The sequence below is a fragment of the Micromesistius poutassou genome, assembly GCF_964030765.1.
Source record: "Micromesistius poutassou genome assembly, chromosome: 7".
Lineage (NCBI taxonomy): Eukaryota > Metazoa > Chordata > Actinopteri > Gadiformes > Gadidae > Micromesistius > Micromesistius poutassou.
Window position 1 is genome coordinate 7,702,879 of NC_140277.1, and position 22,730 is coordinate 7,725,608.

Consider the following 22,730-nt stretch of genomic DNA (forward strand, 5'->3'; position numbering starts at 1 on the left):
TAAGGCCTTTATACATTTCGTAGGCCATATACAATTAGTAAAAATGTTTGTAATTAATATTTAGGCCTATTCTATACAATACATCTACACATAAATATATGAATAAACATATACACGCACACAAAAACACAGGTGATACAAATATCAACAGTCTATGTGGGCTATTCATAAAAATATGTAATGGGCGTGGACACACAATAGTGTGTCCACAGCATGGATTAAAACATATATTATATATATGTTATATATATGGTTATATTAACACTTATCGACCTATGGGTGCTGCTGTGATTCCTCTCTCATTGAGGGCTCCTCATTCACTTGCTCTACAACTCTATGAATGGACACCCTCAGCGACCCACCTCTCCATTGATGGAAAGGAAGGAAATCAGGGGGAGGAAGAGGAGGAGGAGGAGGGGGGGTGTGATGTTTAAAAAATGTTTTAGAGGCCGACAGACAGACAGACTCTCTCTCTGCTAGGATGGGTAACCCAGGGTTCATTTTCCTTTTGTGTGGCCCTCGGCTTACGGGGCCAAATGCCAGCAGGCTTACCTCCACACTGTCTGTCCCTGTGTGTCCCTCTGTCCCTCTCCACACAGTAATTAGTCGGATCTTAATGGGTGGGGGGTTATTAGTGTCAGAAGGAAGCTTTAAACGTCACTTTAATTAAGGGGGATTCGGCACAGACACCTTGTGTGGCGGTGGCACCCGCTTTGTAAAACCCTTGTTTGGGCACAACAGGGAGGGGGAGAATGAGGAGGTGTGGTGGGGGCCGTTAGGAGCCGAGGGAGAGGAGAGTAAAGGAGGGCATCGTTTTGGAAGAGGAAGGCCCTCCAGACCCCGGCGTGGTCAGCCACAGAATAGACGGTCTGACCCTTGTTGAGAATCACGATGACAGCCATTATCTGGAAGATATTCCCCTGGTGTGAGGAGCAACCACATCATATGGTTGAGAGAGAGAATGAAGGAAGAAAGATCACAATACCGGCTAAGCAAACTGCCAATGTCAACCTGGTCCATTCATAAAAGAAAAACGTCACTATTTATTTAAATAAAGAATATATAGTTTGTGTGGGGGGAGGGTTAATTTATTTTGCAGCATATCCGATGGGCACTCATGCAGAATATAAAATCCTAGTTTATTTCCTGCTTGGTTACCCAGCATCCGGCCCCGGTCCCCTTCACAAAGGGCCACTCTAATGTTGCCATTAGTTATGCTCTTCTGGTGCCCAAAAGATTGATCCCGGGGCCCCCGGAGCCAATAGATGTGTACATGAATGTTGGAGAGAGATAACATGCTATGGACCAGATAGCAACCAACCTCACACAACATGCCCCTCCCCTTCAAAAAATACTAGATGAATAATTGGTAATGATGGTTGATAAAAATGCCCAACAAATTCAGAAGCTGAGCTTTCTCAGCCAAGTATATAATTTATCAAAAATAAAAAATACTATGACATGCGCTTTGTTTTAGTTCTGTATGTGAGTATGTGAACCTCCAGTTAATTGAAGGGATTTCATTACATTAAGGATTAATTCAGGTTAAATAAAAACAATCAGTGCAAGCATATAAGGTAGGCTCAAAAACCCAAAGCAGACACACAAATTTGTTTTCGCTCAACACACACACATCCTACACAACTAAATATCTTCATACGAACTCTAAAACAATAACATTTTCACGTCGCACAACAAAATAACACAAACTACCCAAAATCCATAAAGACCAGACTAAAACAACTAATAACCTATAACATATCCCATAGAGACCACACAGCGGCTAGAGTATATATTCACCAAACAAAAATCACAGTGCCCTGCTCGTCCACAGACATGGCTTCACTCATATAAAGGCTGAGACTTCCACAAAGCACTGCAGCGCGGGGAAGAGCTGTGCACAAAGACCATCTGATAATGCGGGACCCAGGGGGGGGCAAACGACGCTCACTGGGACCCCCGGGGTGGTTTAGGAAGCAGATAACATACAGGACCAGGTTATCAGGCCGTTTATGAGGTGCCGTTGGCCCCTCCACACACACACACACACACACACACACACACACACACACACACACACACACACACACACACACACACACACACACACACACACACACACACACACACACACACCTGTCCCAATGTAGAGACGAGACAACCTCCCACTTACGCTAATGCAAAGAAGACACATTCAAATACTTCCTTTGCGGCCGTAGCCTTATGGTTATGTATATAAATGTGTGAGATTTATACGTTGTGACATGTTATGATAACACAGTGACACGATAACATAATGCATATACTTTTAGATTTGTACTTTTAATGTCTATCTAAAAGCAAATTTGTTTTGTTATTGTGCATTAGGTCAAAAGTACATTTGCTATACAGACATATAAGTACATTTATGTATAGGCATCACATATATTTGAGTGTGTATAAAAGATAATTCATATTTATTTGTAACAATAGTATGTGGGCTTGTCTGGGCAAAAGGGCATATATATTTACAGGGACTGGGTTGAGGTAGTGGTATATTGTTATTCTATGCAACATAAATTCCCTCTACCGCAAAATAAAAACTGCCTCATGCTAGATCCACCATAGGCACAGCGTTTGCTGCCGTGCTATGTTGCTCAGACTTTATAGACCCTATACAAGTCGATGACGGCCGAACACTTTTATGAGTGAGTGAGTCGAGAGAATGTCTCTCGCCCAGCACTGCCAAGCATCTCCCCGCTTGTGTGTGTGTGTGTGTGTGTGTGTGTGTGTGTGTGTGTGTGTGTGTGTGTGTGTGTGTGTGTGTGTGTGTGTGTGTGTGTCTCAGAACAAGGGAAAACAAGAGAAAACAAGTGTTTGCAGTGAGCCCCTGGTGACCCATAGAGAGTATATCAGGCCTGAGCTGATATTTATCGTCTGACTGCTCTGTATGGAAAGTTTGACAAGAGAAAAAATGTTTTTTATTTCTTTTCCTTAAAAGATATCACTGAGAGATACATGCTTAACGGCCTTTGGTACGTTTGCATCAGTTGAAGTGAGACGGAAATTGTGTTGTACATTTTGACAATTATTTTATGTGTGTGTGTGTGTGTGTGTGTGTGTGTGTGTGTGTGTGTGTGTGTGTGTGTGTGTGTGTGTGTGTGTGTGTGTTAAACATTTGACATTATGCATCTTATCGATGGATTTCCTTAACATTTCTTCACATCTTCAAACATACGAAAAGCTGCAAGATGATGATTCTGTCATTGTGCAAGAGAATTTCTTGTGTGTTTTGTGTACTGTTGACTGCAGCAGACGATGTTGTGTAGAAGTGAGGAGGACTCTGGTGAAGAGTCTGACTAAGATGAATGTGTGTTGACCCAGAGGTACGTAGCAGTGACTTGCCTCGCGGCACTACAACAGAAACCCTCTCTACAGAGCTTCCTGTGCACCCAGGCAAGGACACACACACACACACACACACACACACAATCACACACACACACACCGAATAGTAGAAAACAAAGACACAACTAAATAATTGTATTATATAGAAAAAGTTATTCTCTTAATAATTATTCTGTAAATGACTCAAGTTTGAAGTATATTTCCCAGGGGTAATACTAAGGATCTGTTTACAGCACTTAATTTCAAAATTACAAAAGGTATGAGTATTTATATCTGTAAATCTTTACCACCAATTACAGCTAATTCATCTTTCCATTACACATAATTGCTTAAATATATATTTTTTAAGACTTAAGATTGGGCGTAACTGTCTAACTAGATGTATCTGTCTATGGCTCCAATACACTGCACATCTTAAATGATCATGTGTCTTTCCTTACTGTTCCAATAAAATGCAATCCCACAACAACTGTTCCAGCGTCTTTGTGGTATTTGAATGAAACAAACTAAACAGAACACCCTTGAATGGCACACCCTTAATGCACTCAGAGTAAACACTCACTTTGAATAACAACAATAAAACCACCCTTAAATCACATGAATACCAGCCAAATTGTGGATTCAAATTGTGAAAAGTATGTTTTCTTTTCATATTCGTATCATTATTCTTTCACCCAAGGAAATAATCAAAACAAATGACATTCTGTGTGCAAAAGAAGAGACACGAGAGAGCCCAGGATGGAAAAAAACAAGGAAAAAAGGAAAGCCATTTTCACAACAGATGTTTCTACAGAGGGGGGTCTCCTCTCTGCTGAGCAGTCTCACACATGAGGGACCCCCAAAAGCTTCACGGAAACGTCCAGAAAACCAACATGTAAATTTGTAACTGCCACCTCTCAAACTGCTAGGCTTAATTATTTCTTTTTGTGTCGTTTCAGTTTTTTCTGTAAGCTAAACGTGAGTTAAACAGGTGGTTACCCAGAATTTTCTTTGTACATATATGTGTTAATATACTGTTTGAAACAGCCAGATACAACGTGACATTGACTTTAACAAAAGCAAGTTTAACATAACAAACAAACAAACAAAAACGGGCGACATCATTATCTGTTATCATAAAATGATAAGTCTTTATCGATCCACAAAAGCTGTACTATTGACAACAAGACGGAGTACGTCGGAGGAGCAATACATCATTTTTTCCTCCTGGCCTTGGTTCACTTCATCACTTCAGGTGGGGGGGATTAGGGAGGTGGTGTGTGTATATAATAACACGTGTTGTTCTTTATTCAGCCCCCCCCCCCCCCCCCCCCCCCAGATCAATGGTAACGCGAGGAGGCCACACAAGATGGATGCCGTGGTCAGGTTAACCTATCGACTGCAGAACAGAGACACACTGACCGAGACGACATTCACTCACTCCACTGCCGCCATTGTACTGCAGCCGGTTCGAGAAGCAACAACTTATTTACCAGCGCATCCATTTATTGAAACTTTTTTCCCACAGAAGACCTTGGTTAATTTTTATACAATGCAAGTTTATTTATGGTGCACCCTTCCAAAAACAAAATCCAGTCTGCTTTTTACAAAGGCAGGAATCACAATTAAACATTTAAAAGGACAATCATCATCAAAATGTCTGGAACATTTGATATAGTCCAATAGTTGAATTGAGTTGTACTTTGTATTTAATTAAGCCAAAGCGTTTCTCTTACCATTTTTTGTTAGTGGTGTTACATAGCAGGATTCTCCGTGGGCCGGAGGTCCGGCAATGTACTCACATGAACTCCTTGGCTGGACAGGGAGCCTGGCGGGAGGTGGAGGAGGAGGAGGTGGAGGAGGAGGTGTAGGAGGAGGTGGTGGAGGAGGTGTAGGAGGAGGTGTAGGAGGAGGTGGTGGAGGGGCACTCCAGGCAGCCTGGGGGACAACATCCTGGAGACATGAGCACAGGAGGCAGACGGCGGGGCAGGCTCCCTCTCTCTCTCGCTCTGTCCCCGACACAGGTGGCCCGGATCCGGATCAGATCCGCCTGGCCCAGGGACCCGGAGCCAAGCCCCGACACCCGCTCCCCGTTCCCGTCCCCAGATGTCACTTATGTCCAGCACTTTGCCTCTTCATTCCCCTTTAGAAAAGGAAAACAGGATGGCATTAACAAGGTATCAAACTGAAACAAGGTCTAAAAGTTATAGGTAAGGTAATGAAATGAATTAGTTCAAACATATGTAAATTCATGCATCCACCTTTTTCATGCTCTAATTCATGGTAAAGCTATAGAATATGTACACAATGGGGGAGGGTGATTTAACGACAATGAATCTGAAATGAAATGTACACTTGTGGCGAGGGGAGATGGTTACCTTAAAGTCTGACACTTGATCAAATCGAACTTATCGTCGCAAATTAGAAAATTCTCACTAATTCAACTTTACTGTGCATGATTTCATTTAATTATTGCATCTTTTGTGATTTTTTTTGACAAATGTGCAAAGTATTAATTTTTTGTTTGGAATAAACGAAATGTCTTCTGTGCATAAAGACCAAATTATACGCTGTTTCCGTTTTTGCTGCACAGGTAATTCAATTGAATATATCTCATAATTATTTTCCTTTCTTTTGTGGATGCAGTACTACACATTCATTAAGAGAATATAATGAGAGTCTAAATACGAAGTCAGTCTGCCTGAACTGCACATTGAACATTCATAGAACAATTACACAACTGTTCCAACAGACAGTTTTGAATATTAGTGTCTAAAGTTGGGTAAAGGGGAAACTAATTTGGCAGTAGCCTATTCACGCAGTATTTCATGACTGATGAGAAAAGGAACATTTATCTATTTTTTTCCCACCCCCACCATCCTATTGTCTGTGTAAAAAACAGAAATCTGCGCCGTCAGTACAATGACCATATTATCTATCCTTAGTGGACATTGTGGCAGGACCACCTTGATGATATAGATGACTTTGTATGAGATTAAAGGTTACCATCCTTCTCTCTCTCCCCTTTATCTTAATATAGCCTTTTGACCGTACTTTATTTATCCAAAGGAAAGTGCTTATATCATTCTTAAAATAAGGACATACATTAAAACTAGAAACCAATTCTACCCCTTAATAGACAAATGCCTTATTTGGAAATCCCTTGTTTGAATAAAGCGTATACATGTAAACCGCCTAATATTGAGTCTAATGTTTATAATTATCGCACTCTGCTTTCTATAATGGGATTTTTTTTATCATAAGTATGATTAATTGCTTTCAATTGTTTGAATGCTTTGAAGCATAAAAATGCAATCAATTTCATTTTTTATCCTTGTTTCATCATATTAGCACTGTTTTTTCATAAGAAAGTTTAAACAACCAAACATGTGTTGTTATTTGTATAATATGATTTATAGAATATGCACATGCCAGAAATGAATACACAGTGACCCTAAATGCTGTTGAATATGGCCATGCTCCTACAAGATATTATTTAGGAATGGATGTGTTCTTTAATACCTTGAGTGTTTCAACATCTTATATATTTTTCATCTGCTTCACACAATTCATTATAGGGGGAGTTGGGTCGTTTTTTTCTCTCTCTTTTAAAGAATTGTGTTGTGTCCTGGTGGAGAAGGTTCTGTTGTGGGTCTGTGAGCATGCCAGTTCTGTGAAGGTGAATTGGTAGAGCAAGGATGCAAAATGCTTTGGACAAAACCCATCCATTTATTAAGGAATATTTTATTATTATCCACACACACACACACACACACACACACACACACACACACACACACACACACACACACACACACACACACACACACACACACCTTAACTTTTAGAAGAGTTTATTCAGTTAATTTTAGGAGTTGAATTATGTATTTCTTAATATATATTTTATTTTCTCTAGCTGTCTAGTCGACACATTGTTCATAAATCATATGCGCTTAGAAACAGTAGGTTTAACTTGTCTGTTATTTTAAATTTAAAACCATCTATTGAAATACCACGCAATCCCAAAATATCACACTCATGTTCCATATATTTTCGGCATAAAAATTAAGTTGAATATCAATCTGTGTTACTTTAATGTGTGAGAATATATCCCACGACTTTGTTCCTTGAGTGATTAAGGTTGGTTAAGCTGCATTTGGGTAAATGATACGCATCTCAAATAGTAGGTCTTAACTTTAACAACGTATATTGGCAATATATATATAGAGCTAAATATTTTGAATACCATTTGGATCTACTCATAAGCAAATACATCGTGTTGTTTCTAGGGGCATGCAGACAAGCTCTCTGACCACCCCCTGGGAAGACCACGAGACCTGGCCAACAATGACTCAATGCCGCCATCTAGCGTTCACCATATTTGTATTCAAAATAAAATGGGAAAATTCAGAAATTACACTAAATTGTTAAACCTAGTATTATATATCCATTCGTTTATATTCCGACAGGGTGCGATCTGTGATTTGGAAATTCATGTAAAACAGAAAAGTGGTACCTGTGATATTTCGCCGTGTGTATAACGTAAGCACCAATGTGACGTTAAACGCGCACCTGTGTTAAATCCTACGGTTCAACCTAGAGGCTGCTGCCCGTCGCATTAAGCATAGTTCAAACAAACCCAGCTAAAACTAGACAAAATGCCTACATCAAAGTATATGGCACGTAGACCTGCATTGGTTACCTTTCTGGAAACATATGTTAATGCATCAGCAGGAGTCTGCTGCGCGTGAACCCGCCCCCACCCTCCTGAAAGAGCGTGACTTCAGAGTTGAAACAGAGTTCAGCCAAGTTTACAAAGCCTCTTTTATCAGCGGCTTGGACCATATTTCAGTCAGAAACCAGATGAACTACCGCGGCGGGCGACAGATAATGTCAGGAAACAATTGGGCAGGGATGAATCATTCATATGTATACATATCTGATATAATACCAACACGGTCTGGAGGTAAGTTAGACCTGCTGGGATCTAATGACCTCACTGATGTTGCCTCAGATAACACCCAGCCGATCAACTATGCATGAATCTGTCTACACATGTGAGATTTCGCTACTCACCCACTTCTGTGTAGGTTTACAGGCAAGTTTTTTTTTTTTTTTTTTTAAAGGTTCAGACAGTATGGGAGCATTACGGTGGCTGTGGGGACGCCGACTGCGCGTGAGGTGCATCTCAGTACATTGATGCACGAGCGTGTGTTTACACGGACCAGAAGTGACGTATGAATGTTTTGAACCACCCGGGCGGAAGAAACGGCTCAACGCTGAACGTCGCTGCTGAACGCTGCCAGCATACAAAACAAATCGGGAAAACCTATGTTTAATGACCCTTGCACTTTATTCACAGTAAGTTTCCAAAATGTAACAGCCGATAAGAGGAGAAATTAACGCGAAATAAGAAAAGGCATCTCGTGTAGCATGTCGTGCACCAGCCTCGCTGCAGCGTGTCTTTCTCTCTCTTACGTCTTCACGCAGATCAGACAGCGGTCGTGCTTGTATTGATCATGATCTTGTTCAGCTGAATAAACAAATCCATTTTAGATATGCGAAGCTGTTCACCAGACAAATTGCCCAATTGCTGGGAGGGGGTCTTCTGAGTCTGCTGCTAGCATGTTAGCCTGTAAGCTAATTTATAATGTGTAAATAAATAATGGCACATGGAATTAATGGCCAATGTTGTCGTGGTCGCCTGCGCTTGCTCTTGCCTTTACATGTTGAATGACACAACGAGACAGTCTGCCTTAGCACATCTAACGGTGCTCTTATGAACCATAAGCTTTGATAACTCCATATCCCTTTTCGTCGATACGTAACGTTAGTCGTTGTACTGGTAACGTTGATGTTACAAAACGACTCTGGTTTTGTAACATGCAACATGCCCGCTGGCGTTTCTATATTTGTTGTTCAACTGAAAGCTGATGCATGGCTAATCGTGGGAGTGAGTGCCTTCCCTATCGCTCCTTTGACGGGCTGAGACTTATTCGTAGTTTATGCAGCAACTTGTTTTTAATAATCTTCTCGTACTTGTAGCTAAGGAGACATGGACCTCCATAAAATTATCCATGATGCTCTCCACGAGTTCATCCAGACGTTAATCCCCGATGCAGATCTCAGGTGAGAACTAAATTAAGTAATATTTAGTATTTTAGCGGATGTTTAATTGAACATGCAGTGATTACTTTGAGATGCGTTTAATTCATGAGCAGGTATTGTTACTTTAACCTTGATGAGTAGCTACCTTCATTTATTTTTAGCTCATTGGACGAGTTCCTCCTCTCCTACATCACCGGAGTGTTGGAGGACCTTGGCTCCCAGGAGTGTGTGGAAGAAAACTTTGACATTGAAGTCTTCACTGAAATGCTTGAAGCCTACATACCTGGGTTTGCTGAGATCGACAGGTAAAGATACACGTCTGGATATGTTTGACTATAGTCACATGGTATGACCTGGTCACTAGCAGAGACTGGCCAGTATGACAATAACTGCACCTGAGGCTTAAGGCTCTTTGTATATCGGATACATTATACTAGACATTATTATTATTATTATTATTATTATTATTATTATTATTACTGATCTTTAAATATGTCTCATTCCTCACCATTGTGTTTCCGTTGACAGCGTCAAAGTCTGCGAAATGATGTTTATTTTGGCCTCAAAATTAGCAGCTGCTCGAAGCACAGGTATGTGCTGTATCTTTTATAACTGTATTAGTAGTAATTAGTAGTATTAGTAGAATTGGTAGCTGCACCGTTTTTTACAGATTGTTACTTAAACAAGGACATTTATTCATAGAAAAAGATAGAGGTCATAGCCTAATGTCTGTTATGAACTCGTGCTTATATATATGCCTGGTATCTTATTAACCACAGAAAAGACCAGTGCTCCAGCGACGACGCATGACATGCCTTCGTTACCCAATGCCTTGCCTGAGGAAGCTCCACCGGGGAGCGGGACGGAGTGCCCTGAATCACCAACAGAGGGCGCCACTGCCAAAGTAAACGTTATTCTCCATTATAACCTTATTTTAAAGGGGAAGTGAACCCAAAATCCAATATTTTTTGTAATTTGTCTTATATGATCCCCAAGACAGATTAGCATTCTATCTGTACTTTTATTGTATTTTTATTTTCCCCGGCAGAGTCCAATGTCGGGTTGGGAGGCAGAGGAGCAGCACCTGCTGGAGATGTTCCCCAAGTGTGGTCTGTCGGAGGCCCGCAGCGCCCTGTCCATCGCTAGGGGAGACATGGAGGAGGCCGTGCGCCTCATCATCGAGGGAGACGTCAAGCTGAGTGCCTCCCCTCTTAATGTGAGTCCCGGTCGCCGGGCCAACGACCAGCAATGAGATGGTTTGACGGTTTCCCAGTGACATGTGTGTCGTTAACCCGGTCGATCTTGTCACCTCAGATAAACCATGGGAAGAATGGGTCTGCCGTGGCAGACCAGAAGCTGAAAGAGACCATTCTGGAAAAGTGAGTGGAGGTTAACTGTGTCTGTGTGGCCAATTTTTGTAATTTCCTTACAGATCTCCTCAGTTTTCAAACTCTCTACACAACAATAGACTTCGAACATGTTGGTATCCGATCTGTATTCATTTTCTGTTTTAAACGAGTAACCTGTCCCACCCCTAATTCTTTGCTTGAATTCTCTGACCAAATCCAAAACAAGTGCAGTGACTCACGCCATCTCCACAACATTAGTTAGTAACGGGTTATGTGCTTGAGTCTAGGTTTAGTTTACATAACGCTAATCCAGGTCTGTGGTTCCAGGTACATGTTAGTAGACCGAGAGGAGGACAAGACCACACACCGGCCCGTCGCTCCAAAAGATGCAAGTCCTGCCCCTTCCTTTTACACTACAAAATCATCCAATTTATTCACTGTATCACGCCTCACATGACCCTCACCTCCGCAGGCCCCAAAGAAGTTGGTGCGCTACCACGGCAACCAGGTGGTGACGACAAAAGGGGAGCGGTATCAGATGGTGAAGAAAGAGGAGACGGACGACATGAAGAAGACGTACGTCAGCATAAAACCTGCGCGCAAATACAGGTTCCATTGATGACTGGCCATGCCTTCAGAGAGCAGCTATCCGCATTGTTTACATGGGTTGTTTTTAATGGTGTTTCATCGGCTAGCGCCTGAACTGGCTAGATAATTCCCAAAGTAAAGGAATATGCTTTTGTGTTTGGTTTTATAATCTGTCTGTTTTTTTTACATTGCCATTCACTGCCTTGGTTCATCTCAGTTTTTTGTGTTGGTTTTATAATGGTAACACTATTTACAGACTGTGGTTGTGTAACTGTTTTGTGTGGTGTTTTGGTTGCGCCTTTTGCTTTTGACAACGGTGGTGTTGCATTTTAAACACTCACAACTGACTCTTTTTTTTTTTTTTGCAATCTCTGCCGGTCTGACACTGCACTAACTTAAACGTTTCCATTGGAATTGTTCTTTGAACATGAAATTATGGTAAACAATGAATTCATATAAATATCTTTGTATCACAATAATAAGTTTCAATATGTTATGACATCTTGGTTAGATCTTAATGATATTGCTTATTCCCCTTTATGTGGTTCAATCATTGAATTTGTGTAAAAGTTAAGGACAAGCATTTGCCATTTTAGTACTATAATAAAATAGTGATGTTCAATCAAAAACATCTTTATTTTTATATTAAGGTCTAGATTTGCTAACTTAGATTCATCGTGACCGGTCTTTCTGCAACATTTTTGATTTTATTAGGAAATTTCTTGATATTTTCTGTGACAATTGAACTCCTTTTAGTTGTAACAGTAACATAGGATAGTGTCAATTAATTTGTCCTTACTTTTATGAATTAAACTGTTAATGTACAATATGTACAACAGTGTACTTGTCACATACAATCATTTATAGTGTTAACGTGCTGGTATAAAAATAGATACCTAATGTTTTGAGTTGACCTGTATGTATACAAACAAGTATTGCAATTTTGCTATTAATGTCAGGTCTGACGAAGCATTCAGTAATATTGTGTCATTGTGAAAACAAAGCTGTCAATCATTGACACCCTAAAGGTGTTTTATTATGTACTGTTATAACATTATTTATAAGAAATAAAGGCTAGATTTTGTAGATCATAATTTCTGTTGCTTTTCACTATATTATCAGAAATGAACATCCGTAGCTTTGGTGCTTGGTATTGAGGAAGTTTATTGAGGAACAAGGTAAACACATCATTCCAAAACAGAAGCTCCGTCCATCAACGAGAGTATATTGAGGTACTCTCCCCACTTTGTTAATGATAAAGCTTATTTCCTTTTTTCTTCATTTGATTTGATTTATTTGATAAAGTAGACTCAGTAAGTTAAATATTGGTCTAGTAAACCCGCCTTGAAAATGAAAGTGTAACCAGGGTAACATAGCAGAGGAACAGCTTTCTAAATAGTACAATCAGTTTGGCACATATGTAGATTATCTACCATACACGTTTCAGTCCTTTTATTTTTTATTTTAGAGCGCACTAAAATGTATCTACGGACGCTTAAGGACACTCACAGTTACTATCAAAACTGTAAATAAGTGCTTTTTGAGATTTTTGATTAATTTCTATTCTCAAAAGTTTCGAGCCTATGTATTGACAAATATGGCATTCTGGGAATCAATGTTCATCTGTTTGACAAAGTTGAATATGACATGCTACCGCATCCCTAACCACGAGGAACGAAGCAGTCAATAGTTGGACTGCTAGCTTTGTTGGTAGTCATGCTTCATATATATATATATATATATATATATATATATATATATATATATATATATATATATATATATATATATATATATATATATATATATATATATATATATATATGCAACTTACTTCTGTACCCGTTTAGTCTATGTTGGACATCTACTAACCAAAATATCTCCAGTAATTACTTTATGACGAGCTGAACAACATTGGCAAAGACAAATATCAAATATCTGTCACCCAATATCTTGATATAACTTGTTTCAATTTTCTGTAATGACTATACTAAAATAAAATCTAAAACTATCTTTACTGATGTTGATATGCAGACCAAACAATGTTCTCAGACTCAGCCAGAACCCTTTAAAGAGATACGAAAACTGGATCACTATGTCAAAAGAAGTGAAGAGAGAGACTATGGGGAATACAGGGCTATAGCTTAACTGATGATTCACCACCCAAAATTCCAAATAGGTTGTCAGCTCAATATTAGCTCAATTTTAATTTTGAAGAATGGGGTTGTATTTGCAATCCAACAGATTAAATTCTGTGTACCACTAGCAAAATAAAATGAAAGTTAACACAATGAGTAAATGAACACTCAAAAGGCATAAACAAAAACCAACCACTGAAAATCAATAGTAAAGTTTTTTCTTGGCCTGGCACTCCCAAAAAAATTAACAAAACAGCTCATTGTAAGCCCTACATACAGAGAATGTCAAATAAATTATTATTCACAAAATCATAAAAAGACCACCTTTACATACACATACACACACACACAAACACAAACACACACACCTTTCGAATGTACATATTAGAAGTGCAGTTCAAACTCTCTCAGCTTAAGGAATACATTGCGATTAAAGACGTGTGGAATAAACGAATAAAAAGTTTCCCTCTCACACCTAATGAACTCCAAATCAGCTACGAACCAATCGTGTTCAAACGTGGTCAAATAAAAAAGGTGCCTCAAAAACAAAACACTTCATCCATCAGACCACCTAGCAACCGACCTTCACCTTGAAGCGTTAGTGGTGAGGTAAACATTCAATCAATGTTTACCTCATGTTTACCTCATCCACATTCAATCCAGTTTGGCATGCTTCAGTCAAGAGTGGGTCTTTTCTCAAAGCAAATACTGACTCGCACAAAAGGCCTCTGGCCAGGCCTGTACTGAACACGTGCTGAGTCGGAGCCTTGGTGTTCTGAAAACAGAACCCAATGTCCAAAGGGAGTGTCCTGTCGTCCTACAGCAGGCAGGCCGAGTCCAGTGGTTTCAACGTGGTGTAAGGGAGGCGTCCTATTGCCATGCAGTGGTAGCTTCAATGTTGAGAATGCACCAGAGGTGCAAAAGAAACGTTCTTTCTCAAAACACACACGCGCGTGCGTGCGCGCACACATACACACACACATAATTGTTCTCTTTCACACCAAACATTTTCAGCAGCAGTCTGAAAAACCATTTCTGTACTGTGTCGTCCTAACTTGAACCCTGGTCGTAACGCCCCCTCCTCATCAGGTTCAGTAGGGGTCCAACCTAGAAGAAAAGATTGTTCTTTGGACATCTACAAAGCACAAATATCTACTAAATATATATATATACACATATACACCTATGTCAATAATAATAATGAACCAACTACATGAAATACTTTAATATTAGCTTCACATACTGTATCTCGTTCTTTGTTACTAAATCGGGCTTCAGGACATAAATCCTCCCAGTAATTAGGTTGGGGGGAAGGGGCAGCATCCCGCCGGGTCTGAAGGCACACTCAGTCCCAAGACATGGCCTACATGTAGAGGAGCCTCTGAAAACCTAAAATAAGGTACATTACACTCACTGAACGACGTCATGCTCCACTTCTGGGAGCTATTAACGTAATGCCTGAAAGGACTGGGCGGTGGGATGGCCCGATGTGAAATGTCTTGGACAATACCGGTAATCATAAGCTCTGATAGGCAGATACCGATGTTGATGAAGTATAACTATAGTCCTATAGTAGCTTATGAAATCATTAGGAATTTCAAAGGAATCGATGATTATTAGCATTTATGTCTTGCTCTCCAATTGACTAACCTAGGAAGTTCCAGTTGAAGCTAATATTAAAGATGCAGCATGATGTCCTCAACACAAAATGGGCCAGATAAGCCTCCTGCCCAGCCCATAACCAAACAAATGTTCATTTCCTGGGCGTTCCCATATATCGGGGGCGGCATTAGCTCAGGAGGTAGAGCGGGTTGGCTGGTAACCGCAAGGTTGGTGGTTCGATCTCCGGCTCCTCCTAGCTGAGTGTTGTGGAGCTGGCTGTCGCCCTGCGCGGTTGACTCCGCCGTTGGTGTGTGAATGTGTGCATGAATGGGTGAATGAATGGGTGAATTTCAGTCAACACTGTAAAGCGCTTTGGATAAAAGCGCCATATATATCTGCCAGTGTATATCAGTGGTCTAACATATCACACCAATGATTTACAACTAAACCGAATGGATTTCATAAGGTGTAGAAAACAAGTGTATTTACTTCTCGGGGATCTCCCAGGGCCTCTCCAAGCATCTTCTCGATGTTCCTCATGATGGCTACCTTCTGGTGCGCTCGCAGCGGGTACTCTATTCTTTTGGGCGTCAGAGCACCCTAATGAAAAGAAATCCACAAAAGCACCATAGTATTAGACAGTGTAGTAGTTGTTCTGTTTTAGAGTTGGCCAAGTTGTCATATGACAAGTTTGAGTTGAACACATGTCTGATTGTTTTTGCAGACCTTGTACCAGAAGTTGACAGTGATGGTCACTCCACCATCCAGCAAGGACTCGATATGATGCCACCTGAGAACATAAAAAGGCCTTATTGGTCCAGCTGTTCCACATCTGCTAAAAATCTACACAAACTCATCCAGTGGTCCTTGACTGTTCATAAAGGGTTTGTATCGAATGCAGACTAAATTGCAGCAGGGCATTATAGTTTCTGCTGCTCATTTCAGCAAGACTGTAGGTTCACTGATCTGCCTCTCACGCTTTCTTGTGTGTTCTACAGTAAAATCTAAATTAGAAATTATTAAAAGCTATCCTCCAAAACTGCCAGCAGTCTTGTTTTGCATGTTCCATGTCCAACCTTGTTGCTATAAATGTATAAGATGACGTGAGTCACTTTGGATAAAAGCGTCTGCTAAACGCCCTACATTTACATGTAAATGAGTGCGGGTGTGTGGGTGAGTGAGTGGGCATTTTGGAGGAAAATGTCAACGTAAAGCAGTAAGTAGAACTTGGTAGCCAGAGGTGTGCTTTAATGGACATAGGGTGAATGTAATGTTAAAACTTACAGGAAGTGCTCAAATCCAGCCACCATTAGCCGGCCTCATATAATATGCATCCTTAGCCTAATGGATACTATAACTCGTATCGCTGTGAATCTGATCCAAATAAGCTCTGATGGGCTGTTGTTGCATATCAAATAGCATCCATAACCCCGTTGACAATCAGGTGGACCCGAGCTCAAGCCGAGCGGTGTTCTTACCAATACATGGGGATGTACAGAACATCTCCCGGGCCCACCACCGTCTCGTAGCCCACTAAGTTCTTGAAATTTGGAAACCTCTCATAGTCTGGGTTATCAAAATCCACCTGAAATTGCACAAAGAAATACACAATATTGCCGTGTTAGATAGATATCCATCATCATGTCAGTCATTTGGCGCAGGCTTTCATCCAAAGCAACTTGCAGTGAATGGAGACGCAGGTTAGGAGCTGGGGGCATTAGGGCATTTTACTCAAGGTAAAATCAGAGGCTGTGGACAATGTGGATCAAACCCATAGCCTTTGGTGCTGGGTTCAACCCCCTACACTTATCCTGCCTCCCTCCCCCCCTCTTTAAACAAAATGTATGTGCTTTGTTGTACATGTAATAAATAGTGAGATCTGTTTCTGATTAGCAGCCAAACAAGCCCTTTCAAAATCGACTCTAGAGTGACATCACTAGCCGGAGTGGGAGATGATTGATTGATTGATTGATTTAATTCTGGATCAAGACAATAAAAACAGTAATCCAAAGGATGACATGCAAAAGTACTATACTTATTGCCAGCATGGAGATAGTTACCTCAACATACCATTCTAGCATGTGAACTGTATCAACTGGTATGCTGATCTATCTTCTCCCCCCCCCCCCCATGTGTGAGGGCCCTTGAGACACTCCATCCCTTACCTGGCTCTGCCGGTCGCAGGGGTGGTGGACGGGGTACGGATACAGACACTCAAACTGGTCGGGGTGGAAGAGGATACATCTTTTGTGGCCTTTGATCTGCGCAAAGAAGTTCTGCTGCTCGTCATAATGTGCCGGCGTCACGTTGCCTGTTGTGAAAGATGAGCGATGCAAGATGTGCTTAGGAGACTTCCGTGCTGCAACCCAAGCTCATGAGCTCGAGGGGAGTTGTTAACGACAACAGAGGGAGACCTGAGCTCCACTTACGTTGAGGATCAACCCATCAACGGTCGTGATGTTCAGTATAACCAAGCATCAGATCACAACATCCACTGTAACCATTCTTGTTGAGATTTGGACAGAAGATACTATATTATTAAGTGCTTGTGTTAGTTACTTATTTGCGAATTGCATCAATATGCAAATTACGATAAGGGTGTTAAACCTTCGATGACAGGGTTTTGGCCTGATACATGCATGCGTCACCATAGGCCACTGAATCAATCCTGCTCACAGCCAGCCACAGGAAACACCCCTGTGCCTTTTATATAAGTTGTAATCTCTCAGAAATCATGGAGAGAGTGGAGCACAGATAGTCAATTCAAGTCTACTTTGTGTCAAGTGAAGTCAAATATATTTGTCTAGCCATTAATCACAGCTGCAGTCTCACATGTTATGGTACTACTCAGTCGTATGCCTTCTTAATGGCTGTGAACAGCTTTTTTCAAAAAAAAAAAAAGAACGTGTGTTGTGACATTGCGGTCTGCATCATCAACTATTTCTGCCAAAGTTTCAGAAAAGTTGGACCATTGACATGTTGGACAGACTGATTTCTTCACAACAAATGTATGAAGTAGTACTCTATTATTAGAAAATAGTTCTGATTTATTATTAGAAAATAGTACATTAGCAATAAGTTCTATGTGGGCTAGGCTGTCACATCTTCCTTCAGAACCACGGTTGGTTGGCAGATGGGATCTTACCCTCCATGCCTATGAGCAGCAAGTTGGACGTCAGCTGTCCCCAGTTCCTCTTGGCCTGCTGCTTGTTGATCCAGTTCCAGTTGAATCCCAGAAAGTCCACCACGATCTTCCTGCCCACCGTGTCGTTCAGGGTCTGTTGCAGGTACACCCTGTGGTGGGACGTAATCCTCATTAAAGTCATTCAGAAAACACACTGGTCCAGTCTTTTTATAGCCACTATATGGACATGCTTACATTTTAACCCTTTTTAACGTAAATGGCTGTTCGGTTTTATAATTTTTATGAAATGCTCAAAATGTAATTTAATATTATTTACTACCGGTATATATGTATTATTGTTATTGTCGTTGTTTGTTGTAACTGTATCATTACAATCAATAAATTTGTATTGGATTGATTGTTAAACCTCTTTCACATAATTAAGCTGTACATTAGAAATTAACTCGCATCCATTTACTGAGAATGTTGCTTGTAGCGCACAGCAATGGGCGGGGCCTACCAGTCCAAAGTTCACGTCAGGGCACGCGCCTTCATTACTCCTATATACAGTAAATGCATCCACTGCTGCGTTAATGGCATCCAGCAGCTTTATTGTCAATGTTCAGCGCTAGTTCCTGGTGCTTTAATTTACGTTTGGTCATTGTTCCCATTCATTGTTAAAACACATTTATAGATTTACAGTTGACTTTACCTCTCTTCTCCCTCCGCTTCCTCCGTTTCATGCATTTTATCCACAAACTCGGGGAACTTCATTTCCATTCGTCTCGATTTCGGCATGAAATTCTCAACGTTGGCCATCTTTTTCTCGTCATAGTAGAGGAATTTGTGGTTTTCTGCCGTGTAAACAGAGAAATCCCCATTTCCAATGTTCTCCTGCAGGTACTGAATGTCCCATTTCAGTGCTGGATAGACGAGGTTTGTGTCCGTTAGAACCACGGGTTCCTGCAAGTAGACTTCAGTGAATAACATTATAGAGCAAATGTGATTATGCATTTAACCTCAAGCTGGAGAGCAAATCAAATAGTCTATTAAATACGTGTGTATAACGTTTATCGTATTACAGACTATTACAGACGCATATGGGACATATTAAAAAATTGATTCTACAAGTTCTACCAACACTTAAACGCTTATACACGCGCGCATGAAAACGTATACGACACATTATTTTGTGTACGACTTCCTCATAGTTTTTTAGGAAACCAGTCCGTATCATCAGACTAGAGTTAGCTATTTAATGAATACCATTCAAACACACAACGCCCAAATACACTCGCGTTGGCAGTCATTGGACACTGACAGCTCGCGGCTGGACTACGTGACTAGACGAACGTAGACCTGCTGGTGGAGCTGCAACAAAGCCACCGGAGGCGTGCGCGCGCTGCCTCCACTTGGGGCGTGTGTGTGTGTGTGTGTGTGTGTGTGTGTGTGTGTGTGTGTGTGTGTGTGTGTGTGTGTGTGTGTGTGTGTGTGTGTGTGTGTGTGTGTGTGTGTGTGTGTGTGTGTGTGTGTGTGTACGCGCGTGCGTGTGCACGTGTGCGTGCATTTTAGTGGCGCAGTGAAGCACAGGTTTGCTGCAATGACTGCAAGAGCAAACTTTGATTCAAACAATGAAGACTGAGTGCAGTAATATATAAATATATATATATATATATATATATATATATATATATATATATATATATATATATATATATATATAAATAAAGGTATATAAGGAACGGTGCAGAGTGCAGAGAAACAGCCTGTCCCACTGACCTACTTGCTTAAACACTTCACATTTAGAGCGATACTACCGCGGGCGCGATGGCACGCTCGCCCTTGGTAACATTTCGATAGGTTACTTTAGGACTGTTTTACTTGCGTCCCAGAGGCGCACAGGAGTAAGCCATTCATTAACTTTTGCAGATGGTTGAAGATGATTACATTTTTGATGCATTACATTCGCGTGGGCAGCATTTGCGCATGTGCAGCATTTACAATTTGCACAGGGAGTTTATATATTCACAAAGCACGTGTTAGTTGCAACGGTACGTGCAGTAGCAGAGCCGAGAAACATGAGGAAATGGACACGAACACACCCATGGAATGAAGGCTACACTGTCATAACATAAAGGCATGATACAAATATACTAGACTATTACAGTGATTAGATAAGTTGAAACTGTAATAGTCAACTGTATCACATGCAAAATCAATAATAATAAATTATAGCCTACAGTTATTTATGGGAGGGATGCATTTAAAGTTATTTGAACTATTGATGAAACTTCTAAATACGACTTCATACGACGATACATTGTTGTCAATTTCAACTGTAGCCAACTTTTTATTTTTTAAACTTTGCCTACAGTTGAAAACTGAGCAACAGTGGCGTGTCACATTTTGCAAGTGTAATATTGCCATCAAAGTAGGTCCAAGGTTCAAAATGACAATGTACTTATACACCTGTGGATGTATACACACAACACTACACACTAGGGATGTCCATCTTAGTAAATAATGAATGTTCGGTGGTACTCATTCAGACAATACCGTCATTACGTTCTTCGACTAGGTTTCAATTTCAAGTGCTTGTTCATCCCATCACATCATCATACACTGTCGAGACACCAGTCTGAAGTTGCAACCAATCATTTATTTACCTCGTTATTTATAAGCATTTCGGCTCGGGGATCCGTGTGAGAGAGCCTTGGTATGGGCTTTGTTTGAAAAGAATACTTTCGGAGCTGAGACTCGTTCCATCCAATGTTTGGGGCATCAGACATCGCGGCACAGCCTTCGGTCGTAGATGGGTCAGCCTCCACCACCGTTGCAGTTGCCATGGCTGTCTGCAAATTTCCTCACACACCCCTATCCTATGACTAGTAATCACTTAAAAAAAAATGCAAATGTCTTTGCGTTAGAGTTCGTTATAGGAACACAGTATAATCGGTCTGATACATGGTGTAAAAAATAAGAATTGCTCCACCGACTGTGGTTCCTACTCTATGTGGACCAGCTCCATGTAGGTGTAAACCATAAACACACAGCAGCACTGACAGGCACTGAAACTAACGATACGAAAGTGAATGTTCAGGAAGATTTTTGAGGAGGAAACACATGCACTGAATTCAATGCAGCGACATCTAGCGCCCTGACTGACTACAATCTGAAGTACTTCTGACTGGCCCGCAGGGGGCGACATTGTTCAGCATTCGGCTCAACTTGGCCTCGGGATGATTTCAAAGACGTTGTCTGTCGGTCATTGCATAGCTAACACCCTAAAAGGTCATTGGAGTTTTAGAGAATTTTGATTTCTCTTAGAGTAGTCATTTATGGTTTAAATTATGATATTATATAATATTTAACAATTAATGAATAGTGAATAGTGGAGAATAGTTGGGCTATCCCCCACTATTCACGGAGCCTAGGCCTACTACACGTGAACACGCCACAAACAAGATAACACTTTTTGCCGGGATTTATTTGTTTTTATTAGCGTGACGAGACGACCGTCACGCGATGAAAACAATATCCCGAATTTGAGATCTCAATCATGGGATATTGCCCAATATCCCGAGATAGCGAACCAATCAAATTGCGCTGTAGGAGGTTCACGTGTAGCATATACTAATATAGCCATATATAATATAATAATAATAATAATAATATATAATAATAATATATATATATATATATATATATATATATATATATATATATATATATATATATATATATACTAACTAACTAACTACTAACTATAAAGTTGTATGTATACATTAACAAACTCAGGGTGGATGAGGTTGCAGTGCTGCCGGTTCACAGGCTGTACATGTGGAGCGAGCATCTCTGTGTTTTCACTTCTTCTCACATCCTCTGACCCGTCCCCTCTGGGCGCTGTGTTAGAAACCTCTAAGCCACAAATCCTATTAGTCGGAGAATCGCTGGAGCATTAAAAAGCAGCGGTGCCGCTTTCCCTATGTCTTTACGGATTGTGTCATCATCTGCACCGATTACGTTTGACCCCGGCGTTTGCCACGTGCGATTTAGTATATGATTATAAGTTCCACATCTGGAAATCCGAACACTAGTGTTAGGATTATTATTCGGAAACGCATCCTTTTGCATCTATCAGTATCCTATCAACAGATTGCAGTATCTCTCTCTCTCTCGCTCTCTCTCTCTCTCTCTCTCTCTCTCCCTCTCCCCCTTGCTCCCTCCCTCTCTCTCTCTCTCTCTCTCTCTCTCTCTCTCTCTCTCTCTCTCTCTCTCTCTCTCTCTCTCTCTCCCTCCCTCTCTGTGTGTCTCTCTCTCCCTCTCTACCTCTCTCTCTCTTTCTCTCTCTCCCTCTCTCTCTCTCTCTCTCTCTCTCTCTCTCTCTCTCTCTCTCTCTCTCTCGGTTGTCACCTATGTCTCTCGGCTCATGCCTTGCTAACGAACTCGACTTGG

General features: G+C 40.9%; 2 protein-coding genes across 3 annotated transcripts; one reads left to right on the forward strand and one right to left on the reverse strand.

The window, feature by feature from the left end:
• Positions 1–8,631: 8,631 nt before the first annotated feature.
• Positions 8,632–12,496, forward strand: cuedc2 (CUE domain containing 2). 2 transcript variants are annotated; one of them, XM_084470098.1, is made up of 9 exons: positions 8,632–8,727; positions 9,412–9,495; positions 9,636–9,779; positions 10,003–10,064; positions 10,254–10,378; positions 10,523–10,690; positions 10,789–10,853; positions 11,151–11,211; positions 11,296–12,496. In XM_084470098.1, exons 2-9 carry the CDS (start codon positions 9,422–9,424, stop codon positions 11,440–11,442), a joined length of 846 nt encoding a protein of 281 aa, XP_084326224.1. In that variant the 5' UTR covers positions 8,632–8,727; positions 9,412–9,421; the 3' UTR covers positions 11,443–12,496. The 2 variants fall into 2 exon arrangements, with proteins under 2 accessions (XP_084326224.1, XP_084326225.1); XM_084470099.1 differs by lacking the exon at positions 8,632–8,727 and adding an exon at positions 8,894–9,001.
• A 703-nt stretch (positions 12,497–13,199) lies between these two features.
• hif1an (hypoxia inducible factor 1 subunit alpha inhibitor) lies at positions 13,200–21,323 on the reverse strand. Its single transcript, XM_084470953.1, has 8 exons — positions 20,942–21,323; positions 18,988–19,238; positions 18,297–18,445; positions 17,317–17,462; positions 16,630–16,736; positions 15,878–15,941; positions 15,641–15,751; positions 13,200–14,656 (listed from the first exon to the last, which is right to left on the reverse strand). Exons 1-8 carry the CDS (start codon positions 21,119–21,121, stop codon positions 14,600–14,602), a joined length of 1,065 nt encoding a protein of 354 aa, XP_084327079.1. The 5' UTR covers positions 21,122–21,323; the 3' UTR covers positions 13,200–14,599.
• Between the last annotated feature and the right edge of the window lie 1,407 nt (positions 21,324–22,730).